The 15,383-nt window shown below is 36.8% G+C and overlaps 1 protein-coding gene across 1 annotated transcript in view; it reads right to left on the reverse strand.

Annotated features, from left to right (window-relative positions):
* Positions 1 to 558: 558 nt before the first annotated feature.
* LOC134666479 (semaphorin-2A-like) overlaps positions 559 to 15,383 on the reverse strand; it is a 110,467-nt gene continuing 95,642 nt past the window's right edge. The window contains exons 9-14 of the mRNA XM_063523656.1: positions 8,949 to 9,103; positions 6,640 to 6,820; positions 6,029 to 6,304; positions 5,144 to 5,278; positions 4,026 to 4,134; positions 559 to 3,509 (exon numbers count right to left, since the gene is read on the reverse strand). Of these exons, the coding sequence (XP_063379726.1) occupies positions 3,435 to 3,509; positions 4,026 to 4,134; positions 5,144 to 5,278; positions 6,029 to 6,304; positions 6,640 to 6,820; positions 8,949 to 9,103 (931 nt within the window). The 3' untranslated portion in view covers positions 559 to 3,434. The remainder of the gene's footprint in view (positions 3,510 to 4,025; positions 4,135 to 5,143; positions 5,279 to 6,028; positions 6,305 to 6,639; positions 6,821 to 8,948; positions 9,104 to 15,383) is intronic.

The following is a 15,383-nucleotide window of genomic DNA, read 5'->3' on the forward strand; positions in this document are numbered from 1 at the left end:
AAAGGGCGCGTACAGTCAGCATCAAAAACAATGGACCAGACTAGGACACCGACACATCAAAAGGAACGCCGAATGGACACGTCGAATGGACGCGTCAAAAGTATGTAGAATATTCTCCATTCTACGATTGACTAACAAAAAAATGTCTCATAGGTATTATGTAGACCAGTTGAACTGTGACAGAATAAACGCGAACTGTATACTTATGTACATATATCTCTATTTAGAAAAGTATTCCGGGGTGGCAGATACTTATGGCGCTATAATACTACATGGCGCTACTCAGCGCTATGTGTTTTTTTTTTGAAGATGCTATATTAAAAAGTTTACGTAAGAGCCAATAGCATACCTACACCAATATATACTCATTTACTTAGTGTGTCATAAAATCATTAGATAGTCTAATAGGTACTTAAAATTCTTAAAACATTCTACAACTTTTAAGCTCATAACCTACTTACTTTTATGGTAAAATATCAATTTTCTGATTTAACTAGGCATTCACATGAACTTTTAATGGGTACTAAACATGAAAATGAATGAAAAACACATTAGCTCTAAAATAATTTATTTTTCCTTTTGTAAAACAATCGCTTATAATTCAACCTCAATTATTTTTTGAAATAACCACATGGCATTACAGCGTTTTTTTTCTACTGAATTTCACAGTTTATGTACAACGAGGATACATACATTTACATGTCAAAACTATTTCCTTAATTCAGTAGGAGCATTTATGGCAAACATTCGCATCAAATCTGTAGTTATATATATACTTGTGCTATATACTAGTATGCTTATAATTTACATTTTTACCCTTTTATTAAGTACGATCAATATTTACTTTAACACCGCAAATGATAATTAGTAAATGAACGAGTAATACTGACAAATCTAATATCATACTTTTTTTATTATTGCTTTGTTTTGAGAACAAACTATCTAACTTGAACAATAATTGTTAATAAATTCTATTCCTTCCTTCCATAAACCCTACACAAAAATATTATTAAATAGTTTTTTAGGTACTTATAACTTTATTCTGTAGGTAAGCATGCATCAGAAGGCACTATTCTAGGGAGATTAATTTTATGATGAAACGGAATTAACCAAAAAATCTATTAAACTCGATTCAAACCTTACATTTGAGCCTAAAATAATTTTAATTACTATCGGACAATAAGCCAATTAACCGTGGACCGCTGACGGGCCGAAAGGGAGAGTAAACAAAATGTTTTTTAACGTATTTCAAACCTGCTACCGACGCGTAACCTCACTATCGCCATTTTAACAAAAACAGTTCTAAATTAAATACATTAACAACTATATCCAATAACATCTGCATTCAAAAGCTTTTAACGTATATCTACAATTTTATTTATATCTATGCTTATAGCTATGTTGGCGTTCATAATGCTACATTTTTACGAAACTTGCTGCAATGTAGTTTTATTTATTCTCTTATATTTAGGTACAAATTATGTTAATTCAACTATAATTATATATGAGTTACAGGTTGTAAAATAAAATAATAAATGCAATAGAAAGTGAATTTTTATATTTTTCTTGCATCCTAAAACCACATCCGAAAAAATGAGGCTTACAAAGTAAATATTAAAAAAAAACACTAACTAATTTTGAGTCGCACAAACCAAATACTCTCCTTTAAAGATAAAGCTGATGACCTGCTGTAATAGCTTGTTATCTAAGCCTTTAAAACTTAATTCTACATAATTAAATAGCGATAAAATAGACAACGGGATATGTGGTTTGAGGATGCTAGATAGACGTCAAGATAAATGAAAGAGCGATGTTTATCAGTAGTTTTAAGTCTCGAGACCACCCAGTCGCTGGTTGGGTGTTACCGTATTACTCACGTACGGATACGTAGTTAAACTCTTACATGTGACCGCACAATAATACAGAACTGATATCACAGCATTTTGAATTGTTGGAACCCTCATTTTCGTGTTAAACATTATTTAACTTACACACTAGATTTATGTTTCAGCCGACTAGGTATATAACCGATTGTAGTAGTAATAAAAATAACTTATAACTGAGCGCTTCTAGGTGCAAAAGTGCATGACCTTTTTATGAATGGATTCATGGATTCCATTCATAATCATGTAATTTTACAGCTCGCTATACATATGTTAAAATAAGGAAGTATTGAGAGCATTTTAAAATTGCTAATTACTTTAGAGTCGACTGAACATTTTAGTACAATTCGACTTTTGCGCGAATATAGTTCCTCCATTAATAGCATTGTGCGAAATAAATATACATACTATAACAAATGCACATCATCTTTACTTGACTGTAATATTACACATAGTAATTAATGATTTAAGGTCGAAACACAGCAGATGCCACTCTGATTGCGTTGTATACTCGTAACTTAGGTTATAATTCAAATTTGTACGCACGAGTATAGATACGCAGAGATCGGTTATTTAACGCACGTGTTATGTTTCGGTTTAAAATTCTAGCTCAATAACAAAACCTCACAGTTCATTACAATGAAACTATTTATTAATTTTGCCAAATATTAAGTTACTACCTACATATGTTATTTATGTTCTTAACAATGAACAATACTTTAACTGTTGCTGAATTGCACATAAACTTTTCGACATTCGCCCAATGAAGATACCAACAAAGAAAAGGAAAAACCAACATTAACTTTGTTAAACAAGTCAGTCATCCATCAAAGACTCGAAGGGAACCAGCGAGGGAGCTATTTAAACAGACATCATCCTTCTTAGGTTGTATTACATGTTTATTCAGCACTATAACAGCAGAAGTTTTCGCATTATTTTCGATGTTGTTGAAACTGTAATGACCAATTCGAAAGAAGTTTATTCGAAATTAACTTTTAATTATTTCACAAAGTTAAATATTCGGCTTTGTACTGATCAGCAATGTACGAAATAAAAAGGCGATATCGTATAGAGCCGCCTAAGCTAATCCCACACCGACTTTGAAGTCACACATTGTGAAAAAATCATTAAACACATCATATTAAATTCATAAGTAAATAATTACAGAAAATTTAATGTTGTATCTATTATTACGATACACGTGCTGGCGTATAGGGCACGTGTTACCGAGGGCGTTAATGACGTCTTTGGCGATCAAAACGTATAAGTTATATTACGATTGCGACTGCGATATATGATTTTGACGTTAAATGGGACACTTCCTTCTGGGCGTTATTCAAAACACCCTACAAGCCTCAATTAGTTATTAATCGTTTGCCTTAATTTGTCATATTTACTTGTGTATATGTAGGAAAGAGTAAAACATGAATTAACTAATTGACGCTTGTAAAGTTTTATGAATGAGAGGATTAGTCTCTACAAAGTCTGTGCAGTAAGCTTAGTCTGACTCTAGTTTATGTGAGGCACTGTACTTGATTAGTTAATGCTCTATCACCGCAGCGATGTCACGATCTCGTTGACCAAGCTGTTCTGGCTCGATGACCCGTTCACGTTTTTGGAACATTGCTGGAAATATAACACACTTTAGATGCCTGACTATCCCTTTTGGCAACGTGGGGTGCATGATATTTTAGTATTTTCTGTAATAGGTGCCTATAGCCGCTCCCTTGTTTCATATTTAGAGAATAGCGGACCACCGCTTCTCTATACAACGTATCCCTCTTGTCTACTACCCCATTTTCGTCTCTGGATATTATGGAAAATATATGTACATAGTTTGAAGTATATTAATTTATATTTCGTTATTTTTTATAAGAGTTAGCAGCATTCTAAAAATTGTATAGATTGTGTTTAAAGCTGCTAACTTTTATAGTAATTGAAAAGTCGAAAAAAGTCAAACGAAGGGCTACAAATAGCAATAGTCAAATTAATAAAAAAATCCAGAGAGGAAACTGGGGACTCAAATACGTTTTTACGGAGAAGCGGTCACGCGACTACGTCCAGTTTCATCTTAATGAACTCGCGTAAATAATGATAAATCTGAAATAAAGAGGTTATTTATTACTGTTTTATGTTTCTTACCATGTGCCGAGTTTCCCAGGCTTTCATCGCACTTTTATATTTCTCGAACTCGTGGCACCAGTCCGAGTACACTTGCTTGTAGTCTGTAGTCTTGCTTGGTTGAGCACACCTACAATACACATGTCATTGTTACTTACACATCCAGTGGCACAATATACATATTGTACCTACTTATAATGTTCTTAATTAATTATTTTCGTCGGGTGACAAGCAAAAAGCAAAAGTCACTAACACCACTGAAATTATTGGACAATATTAAACCGTGTTACAAGTGTAATAAAGTACATTGTTACTTAAATTTTTTGATAGTACTTAGTGACTTTGTTTGTCACCCGACGATTTCAGTAATTATAACTGATGACTTGCCTATTCAAAGTAATAGATGTTATTACTATCCACTTAAATCCTAGATACTAGATAGTACCTAATTATAGTATTAAATTAAAATATGTGACAATTTGGAAACTACTTAGTAATGCTATTATTCATAAATTTCACAACGACCTTCAGAATAAATTACAGTAAACATTTTTGATACACTGATAGTAGATACCTACTCATAACATAAAATTTTCTACTTTCCTAACGAGACAAAACTGCATCAACAGATTCTTTGTGAAATGTCAAACCATTGATTTGGTATCGTCATGAGGATTCTAGAGGCGAATAACACCGTTTAAGATAAGTTTTTGCTGATTTTAAATTTACTAAGCTCAAAATATGTGGTTAACAAGATAATTTCATTTATTTTTGTGGAAACAAAGCGTGTTTTTGTGAAGTGTCATCATCATCATCATCATCTCAGCCATAAGACGTCCACTGCTGAACATAGGCCTCCCCCTTATGGGGGGTGAATGCCATAATCGCCACGCTTGGCAGGCGGGTTGGCGATCGGAGTCGAGTACACCAAATTTGAGGGACGCTGCTGCCCGTCCACCGCACCGGTGGTCTTGGATGTAGTTTAAGGACATACCCGGGTCCGGGTCGGGTTTGTGAAGCGTGCTCTGTTTAAACCATATTTATTATTTATTACGACTTATAAGTTGAATATATTTTAATGGAAACTCTTAGTTTACTCTTCTTGCGAAAGTAGTTAACTATGTATAATAAACCCATACCTGTGCATATCGATGTCCAAGTTATAAGAAGCAACGAGTGTGGGCCCGTAGTAGCACTCGTACCGGCCCCGATCGGACTCTGTCACGGTCAGCAGTACCAAGCCCCGCTCCGATGTCTGCAGCACTCGCTCCCAACTGAGGGAATATCCCACACATTAACCTTCCGTATGTGTGTGGTGTCCAAGAATCGTGGGTTCAAAACCTTGGTTCTGTCGTATAGAGCAGAAAAGAACGTTCTCGAACAAAATGCAAAAGATGACTAATATCGATACGGCGCGATTTGGGAAATGAATTAGAGATCCACTAGATATGAAATAGTAAAGATATGTGACGTTCCACAGTAAAAGGTACCATTTCCCCGGCTGAATATTGGAGCGGCGTTAATAATAGCGTAAGCGCCAGCTGCCATAAGGTACCTTTTGCCGCGGAACGTCACATATCTTTACTATTTCATATCTAGTGCATTTTTAATTCATTTCCCGAATTGCGCCGATAGTGTCACTATACAAAATTAAGAACCATTCGAATAGTGACGTTGTTCCATTTTTGAAAAGTTGAATTTTCAGGCACAAATCATTTTTTTTTGTATAGTGACACTATGTTTCTCAAGGAGCGATATTTCGCATGTGTCGGGCAATTCCTCTTCAGTTTTTGAAAGCTGCTTCGCTACATTCATTTTTGCAATAAAGCATGAATTCTCTTAACAGAAATTTTTAGAACTGTGAAGTGAAGACCTAATAGTGGAATCCATTGAACGTGTTACAAATTTTATGCCAAACATAAACATGGGCTTAGTAAAAATATGGTCGTGGAATAGATACCTACTACAAATTGTACATTGTAGTTACACTACCTACCTTTTGGTGATATTTAAGATCAACTTACTTGAAACTTATCCTGTATCTTCCCTTCTCTCTTGAGTGATGGAACCACACGACATGCTGGTCCTTCAAAGCCTCAGGAGTCTTGGCAAAAGCCGCCAGATGGACGCTCTGGCCGTAGCCGGCTCTGACGGTCTTCAGAGGAGCACTGGCCTCGCATATGGATGGCGTAGAGTTCGTGGCGTCGTGTAGAAGACCAGGAGTATACGGACGGCACGCCCCAACTTCTTTGTCCCAGCCGCAGTAGGGATCGAGAACACATCTCGTGCAGCTGTCGTACCTAAGAAGAAAATTGTGTTTAGGTACTGTGTATATTTGGAAAGTGCTTTTTGTATATGAATATGGATCTAGACAAAGTAAGCTTCGTCGCGCGCCGTACTGGGGGGTGGTACCAGCTTTGTCTAGTTAAAAATGATATGTTGGTACCAAGCGATAAGCACACCGTCGCAGCAGCAGCTGATGTAGCCTATTATCGGTGGCTACGTACAGTGAGTGCAGAAGTGACGACAGGGTCAGCGCACGTACCAGCTTGTCGCCGGCCACGCGCCACACGCCCGCCACACGAGATACAATAGCACAGCTCTATCTATTCAAGAATTATTGGTAGATACCAACCGATGTGCACACGTTCTCAGCGGCAGCTGACGCAGCCTGTTGTCGGTGGCGAGGTACAGCGAGTGGAGACGCGACGAAAGCGCCAACGCGCGCACCGGCTCGTCGCCAGCCGCGCGCCACACGTCCGCCACGCGCGAGTAACCGCCTGCCCACTTCACTATCTTGTACACGGAGCCCTCACCTGGACAAACAGTTTATCAGTCACCATTTCACCAAACAACTATCCCCTTATCACCAGCTCACGCCATAAAAATTTAATATAAGTGACAAAATTAAGGAATACTGACTTGCAATCAAACTTACTATTCAACTTCAAATAAAATGTAGTTGAGAATATACGAACATCGAAGTACGTGGGCCATACTGAAAGTTTCTGGATTCTGATATATGAGACGACTTATTAAGCAGTTAAAAAAGCTGTGGCTATCGGACCGGAATTAACTTGTTCGTGACTATAGATATTATATACTTATTATATTTAACGTTGGTATTCTATATATTTGTTATATTGTTAATTCCAAAATTTATCTTATATTATTTATTTTCGCCCTCTTTTATAATTTGATTGACTTTCCTCTAGTCTATTGTACTCAGTGCTATATTTGTCTACCGTTCTTCTTCAATTCTCATCTACTCAAAGGTTAACTGGAAGAAATCCCTTAAAGGGATAAGTTCGCCTTTGTACTGCCTATCCTGTGCCATAAATTTGTGTTTTGTGTTTTGTACAATAAAGAGTTTATACATACATACATACATACTTATTTTTTCTAAGTGGCCAGTCCACGAATTTTCAGTATGCCCTAAGTAGGACCTATGTATATTATGTTTCCTTGGTGGCTGTGGATGTGGATCAGGCATGTTATAAAGAATGATTTTTTTATGTATGAACGTTTTTAAGAAAAGTTTTATTTATCTGCAGCTTCATATTAGTCTGTCGTGAAAATGTATCGCCATTTAGGTACTCGAAACGAACTTTACGTATTTGTTCATATGAAGCATTTACAAATTGTGGTAACAAAATTATTTTTAAAATGAACCTGGCCATATGCACATTGGAGCCAATTCCCACTACGCGAGAGAGTAAAAATGTCTAGCCGTACGCCTACGTAAGCCTACGGTTATTCGCAGTTTGAATTGAAATACGTTTTGAAATACATTTGTGGGTGTCAAGGTTAGCAACTTAGGTAGCTACAGCAAATTGGGCGTCGATTGACTTTGCTCATTGCATAGAAATTAAAGAGAAGAGTTATAATAAAAAATCAATAACTATTTTTATAAAGAGCAGGGCATAGGGCATTTCAAGCTGCGCCTAAAAACCGAATAAATAATAAATAAATAAATAAATAAATATTATAGGACATTCTTACACAGATTGACTAAGTCCCACAGTAAGCTCAAGAAGGCTTGTGTTGTGGGTACTCAGACAACGATATATATAATATACAAATACTTAAAATACATAGAAAACACCCATGACTCAGGAACAAATATCTGTATCATCATACAAATAAATGCCCTTACTGGGATTCGAACCCAGGACCATCGGCTTCGCAGGCAGGGTCACTACCCACTAGGCCAGACCGGTCGTTAAATAAAATAAAAGAAGCGGATATTAATAGTTATAAAAATAGGGATATAAAAAGTCGATCGTCATGTCTAAAAAAACCGCTACTTGACCGGTCGGACTCGCGTTCCAAGGGTTCCGTACATAAGTCCGACTCACGCTTGACTGCACATTTCTAATAGGTTTTCCTGTCATATATAGGTAAAGTACTATTGTGTATTTTTTTCAAAATTTTAGACTCAGTAGTTTCAGAGTTATAGGGGGGGGATGGTTGGACAGACAGACAGACGCACGAGTGATCATATAAGCGTTCCGTTTTTTCCTTTTGAGGGGTGAGTAACCAGACCACGTGACTTACTGGTCCCAGCATAGAACACCGTGTAAGTAATACCATCGCCCAGCATACCCACGAACTGGGTGTCCACGACCAGCGTTGTCAGCACCAAGTCGCGCTTGTAGATTTGTAGAAGGAGGGCGCGTCGCCCTCGTGGCGGACCGCGGAGTCCATGAGTGGGTGAGAGAAAAAATACACAAGTAACCACAACACGTGACTTACTGGTCCCAGCATAGAACACCGTGTAAGTAATATCATCGCCCAGCATATCCACGAACTGAGTGTCCACGACCGGCGTGGTCAGCACCAAGTCGCGCTTGTAGAAGGCGGGCGCGTCGCCCTCGTGGCGGACCGCGGAGTCCATGAGTGGGTGAGAGAAAAAATACACAAGTAACCACAACACGGACTTACTGGTCCCAGCATAGAACACCGTGTAAGTAATATCATCGCCCAGCATATCCACGAACTGAGTGTCCACGACCAGCGTGGTCAGCACCAAGTCGCGCTTGTAGAAGGCGGGGGCGTCGCCCTCGTGGCGGACCGCGGAGTCCATGAGTGGGTGAGACCTGAAAGAGGAATACTGGTCAGATGCAAAAGAAAATCTTACCGTAAATTACGAACCGTAAATGAACTCGTAAAGATAAAAAATAGTTTATTCAAGTAGGCATATTATAATGGGCTTATGAACGTCAAATAAAGCTATACCGGCTCGAACCCTACACCTCTGCCTCGAGAAGATTTAAATCCCCCCTCAATTGGAGGAGGGTATATTAATATGGGACCGGCCATAAACTCAAAACATTATTACATCTTATAATTAACATGCATTACGAGTAAATAAGAATTTTTTTTATAGGCAATAATTAGTACTTATAGCAATAATAGAAAAATGTTGTTGTTTAAATAAAATGTTTCCATACGAAGATCTACCATAAAATTTAACCAATTAGCGATCTCCGTATTAACCACGTAACATTATCGAGGAGTGTAGTGCAGCCCTTCATCTTGTCTAGAGGGTAATCCCGAGCCTCCCCGCATTAGTTTCGCGTTCTAATTGGGTCACTTTAATTGATGGCGCGGTGTGAAATCACACTGATTGTTGGCTTGCGCAGTGTGAATGTAGCCTGGCATATAGCCGGCTATATTAGTTTCAGGCGGCCTAGCCAAGGTGACGATCGCTTGCGCTACGCCATCGAAGCGCTTTGTGTCTCTCTATCACTCTTCCTTTACGGCTAGTTTAGTTTGGCATTGACATAAACGCTATCGAGTTTTCGGTTCCGGTTGTCAAAACGTCAATATCGAGTTAGTTTGCTCCTACTTAAATAATTCGAAAGTGATACTAAAAACTATCGTATAGTGTTAAAGTGTAGTACAGTGTGAAAAACTAGTTACCAAGTGCCTACGCAAATAATAAATTCCACTGATTACTTAAGTTACTACGAACAAACAGTGAATAATCATCTCCAATAATAAAGTGAGGTTAACCGCCTAGTCATCCTGACATTAGTGAAGTGTTGCCATATAAAGACTTTGCGTTTTGTTCGCAACCAAGATGAACAACGACGAATTGTTCGAAAAACTGAAAGAACATATTAACAAGCAAACAGATACCTTAATTAAGAGAATAGACAACATCGAAGAAGAATTAAAACCATTAAAAGAAGAAAATACATACCTTAAGGAAAAAGTGTCAATCTTAGAGTCAAAAATAACCTCATTGGAAAATAAAAATAAAAGATATAATCTGATCCTGTACGGTTGGGCAGAAAGCAAGGAATCTAACTATGAAACTACTAAAAAAATATGTAGCCAAATGTCAAACGAACTTGAAATTGAATTAAAAGTGGACATGATATCAGGAATCCAAAGACTCGGCAGATATAACAATGAAAAAATAAGACCAGTCCTTATAACATTTACCTCAACCTGGGTGCGCAATGAAATACTACATAACAAAAAGAAATTAAAAAGTGGAATAACTGTAAAAAAAGACTTTTCAAAAGAAGTGATTGCCAAACGAAAGGAACTTCAGAAAGACTTAGAAAAAGAACGTGAAAACGGGAACATAGCTTACCTGAAGCATGATAAACTCATAGTGAAGCCCAAAAAACCAGTGTCCAACAAAAGACCTCTTATAATTTCACCGGAAACTAGCACACAGGAAAATAGAGAAGTCCGTAGACCCTTAAAAGTGAACAAATGTCAAGATCAGGATAAGAATGCCTTTGATATCATGAGAGAAGGCGCATATGCCCTTTCGTCTAAGAATGACTATAACAAATAGCAATTACAAAAAAGCGTTAGCAACCGGATTACCATTAAAAACATAACAAACCAAAAAGAACAGCCTCCCCCAGTACGGCCGGTCACCGAGGGGGCAGTAGACTACCACCCTCCAGCAAATCTTAAAAAACCAAAACAAAAACAATACCTTTATATATGCACATGGAATGTTAGATCTTTAGTGAAAGAAACAAGGATGATAGAACTTAAACACAGCATAAAGAAGTTTAATTGGGACATAATTGGCTTGTCAGAAGTGAAAAAGGAAGGAAAATCAATAACTGAAAATGAAGACTACATAATGATTTATCATGGCAAGACAAGTGGAAGAAACGGAGTGGGATTCCTCATTAAAAAACATCTCAAACCCAATATAATAGATATAAAAACTATATCAGATCGTGTTATACGCCTAGATATAAGGCCTAGATATAAGGCGGTCTGGCCTAGTGGGTAGTGACCCTGCCTGCGAAGCCGATGGTCCTGGGTTCGAATCCCAGTAAGGGCATTTATTTGTATGATGATACAGATATTTGTTCCTGAGTCATGGGTGTTTTCTATGTATTTAAGTATTTGTATATTATATATATCGTTGTCTGAGTACCCACAACACAAGCCTTCTTGAGCTTACTGTGGGACTTAGTCAATCTGTGTAAGAATGTCCTATATATATATATATATATATATATATATATATATATATATATATATATATATATATATATATATATATATATAAGCCTACATCAAAAAACATACCACTTAATACAATGTTATGCCCCGACAGAAAATTCAAGCGAGGAAGATCTAGAGGCATTCTATGAACAACTTCAAGTTGCTTTAGAAAATACAACAAAAAAATACAATAGTAATGGGAGACTTCAACTCTAAGATTGGTATACCAACAGCAGAAGACAAAAAAGTCATGGGCCCATGGGGCTATGGTGAGAGAAATGAAAGAGGAAACACACTTTTACAGTTCTGCTTTGAAAACCAATTTTTTGTCACCAACTCACTTTTTAAAAAGAAGCCTAAATACAAATGGACTTGGGTCTCGCCAGCAGGAAATGTTAAAAACGAAATTGATTTTATCCTCGCTAAAAATACTAAAGATATTTATGATGTGCAAATAATTAACACTACATATCCCACAGACCATCGACTTGTTCGAGCATGTATCAATCAGGATCTAGTGGAAAGAAAATCGCGAATTGGATACCGAAACCCAATCAAAAATTTAAATCCACTGGAGAAAGAATCTTTAAAAAACATCATTGAGGAATACATAAACGATGTGGAGTTTGATGATATTGATTTAGCTTATCAGAAATTGACAGAGAACATAAAAAAGGCAATGAATAAATTACCCATGCGCAAAAAATCAGAGGAATCTATAATCACACCATATATTGAAAAACTTATTAATGAGAGAAATAGACTAAAAAACAAAGAAAACAGAACACGCTCCGAAAGGAATCAACTGAAAGCCCTTTATAAACTTGTCAAAAAACAAATTAAGCGCAATCAGAAAAATCACCGCTATAAAATAATAGAAGAGGAATTGGAAAAGAGAGCATCAACAAAAAGAGCACAACGCAAATTACTTCCAAACCTTGGCTCATGACTTTACATCATAATAACAAAAATATATCAAACCGTGAAGAGCTTATCAATACGGCAACAGAGTTTTTTAGAAAACTGTACCAGAATAATGAATTAAGCCATCAAAATTTGGACCATCATAGCGATGAAAACATACCACTCTTCCTTGAGACTGAAATAAAACATGTCATACAGCTACTTAAAAGCACCAAAAGCCCCGGAGACGATGGGATCACAAACGATATTCTAAAAGCAATTGTAGATCCACTCACACCAGTCTTGACCAAACTCTTTAATCAAATTATGACACAGAAAAGAATTCCTAAAGAATGGGAAACATCAATTATAACTCTACTCTACAAAAAAGGTGACCCTACTGCTATAGAAAATTACAGACCCATAAGCTTGCAACAGACTGTTTACAAGGTATTTGCTACAGTATTACTGAAAAGAATATCACAAGTGCTTGATAGCCACCAACCAAGAGAACGAGCAGGATTTCGGCGAAACTACTCCACTATTGACCACATATTTACCCTTACCCAACTCATTGAAAAGCATATCGAATATAGAAAACCATTATATATAGCATTCATTGATTATTCCAAGGCGTTTGACTCTATACACCACAAGCCGTTATGGGAAGCGCTAGAAGAGCAGGGAGTACAAACAACATACATAAATATATTAAAAGAAATCTATAGAAATAGCAAGGCGGCTGTCAAACTGGATAAAAAAGGAGAACCATTTCATATCCACAGAGGAGTAAAACAGGGAGACCCTATATCACCAAATTTATTTACAGCCCTTCTGGAGTCAATATTTCGCAAGTTAAACTGGGACACAAAAGGGGTGATAATCAACGGCGAATACCTAAGCAATCTCCGATTTGCTGATGATATAGTTCTGACTGCAAATAGCCATGAAGATTTGGTTTACATGCTTAATACATTGGAAAAAGAAAGCAAATTGTGTGGATTGCAGATGAATAGACAAAAAACCTTTGCCATGACAAACAGCGCAAAAATACCTATTATAACAGAATCGAGCCAAATAGAGTATGTGGACCAATATATATATTTAGGAAAAATAATATCATTTACTCAGCTAACATCAAATGAAGTTGACCGAAGGATAAAACTAGCATGGAGCAAGTACTGGTCCTTAAAAACAATATTTAAGTCAAAACTCCCCATACACCTAAAAAGGAAAGCCATGGACTCTATAGTACTCCCAACATTACTATATGGATGCCAAACTTGGACACTTACCAAAGAAATCATACAAAAAATTAATGTTTTCCAGAGAGCAACAGAGAGAAGTATGCTTAATATTAAAAAAACGTGACAGAAAAAGAAACTGTGATATTAGAAAAATAACAAAAGTTACAGATGCTGCCGAACTTGCATGTAGGCTAAAATGGAGATGGGCTGGCCATATAGTAAGAACAACCGATAATAGATGGAGTGAGAAGATTTTACATTGGTACCTACTTGAAAACAAGCGAGCAGCTCACCGCCCGAAGCAAAGGTGGGTCGATGATATTGTCAAAGTGGCCGAACATGCTTGGACCCGCAAAGCTAAGGACAGGACAGTCTGGAAGGAGCTGGAGGAGGCCTTTGCCCGACACTGGGCACCTCATTAAAAATAAAACGAAATTAAAATTATTAAATATCTTTTTAATGTAAATATGTAACTCAAAAGAGAAATAAAGGCTATATTATTATTATATTATAAACGCTATCGTCAACGTAATTTACTTTCTATATATCTCTTTCGCACTAATACCTATGTCAGTACGAGCGAGATGCATAGAAAGTAAATTACGTTCACGATAGCGTTTCTATCAATGCCAAACTGATGGTAGCCGTACTTTTATAAGTGCGACAGTGACTGTTGCGTTTCGATCGCTAATGGAGCGTTAGCGATTGGCAGGTTGGCTACGCGCTGGAAGGATTCAATCAAGTTCTAACCTTTGTAGCTTAACTCATTAAAAGTTGAATACGAGTTGTATTTATTCAACCTTGTATTATACAACACGCTTTACTGTGACATAATATATGTGTGTTCAGAGTTAGCTGGGTCGATTCTAGTCGTAAAATGTAACTTTAAACTGAATCTCACACAAGTTATTTGACAGCTATTTTATAAACAGAACAAAAATGAATTATTTTGAAAACTACATTATAAAAAATTTAGATGATGCCAGTTTAAAATCGGTCTACCGATATAGGTACAATGCTCGAATTACGGAGATATATTAGGGTGACGGCACCAGTAATGGACACGGCACCAATTATGGACATTTTTTACGTTGATCGAATTTATTAAGCAACTGTCCCAACATTTTTCAACTGGCAACACTAAAGCATAACCAATAGACGTTTGAGCTGTCATTTTGACACATGTCACCAAAATCAGCCGTTTTGTTCTAAGATGGCTGCGAAGTAAAATCTCGTTGCGGGCGGTGGTCATAAAAATCCGTTATTGTTGTTGAAATCGTTAAGGAGGTGAGTACATATTTGTGCATGGTGTTATCTTGTGTTATGTTGTAATGAGATTTAATGTTATTTTTACTGAATAATACTATATTGCAAGTAAATTGAGCTAAGTTGAATATGTCCAATCACAGCAATAAGTTTTTTGTGGGGTTTGTTCATTACTGGATTCGATATTTTATGAAATTCAGTAATGGACAAGTGTCCAAGCTTAAGCTTTTTATTACTTTTTTAGTTTATTGTGTTAAATTATTTAATTTATTGCACTAAACATTTGAGTTGGGTTGATTTTGTGATTGCTCTTTATTTTCCAATAATAGACGATGTCCATAACTGGGTATTTTTAGTTGTCCATAATTGGGCTCTTTGTTTTGTCTTAGATGGATGGATAAATGTGGTCGGACTGCAAAAACTGCCAGGCTAAGGCGAGGCGGACCAAGCCATACGTCAACAGGTTTATTTT

The sequence above is a fragment of the Cydia fagiglandana genome, chromosome 8 (assembly GCF_963556715.1).
Source record: "Cydia fagiglandana chromosome 8, ilCydFagi1.1, whole genome shotgun sequence".
Classification (NCBI taxonomy): domain Eukaryota; kingdom Metazoa; phylum Arthropoda; class Insecta; order Lepidoptera; family Tortricidae; genus Cydia; species Cydia fagiglandana.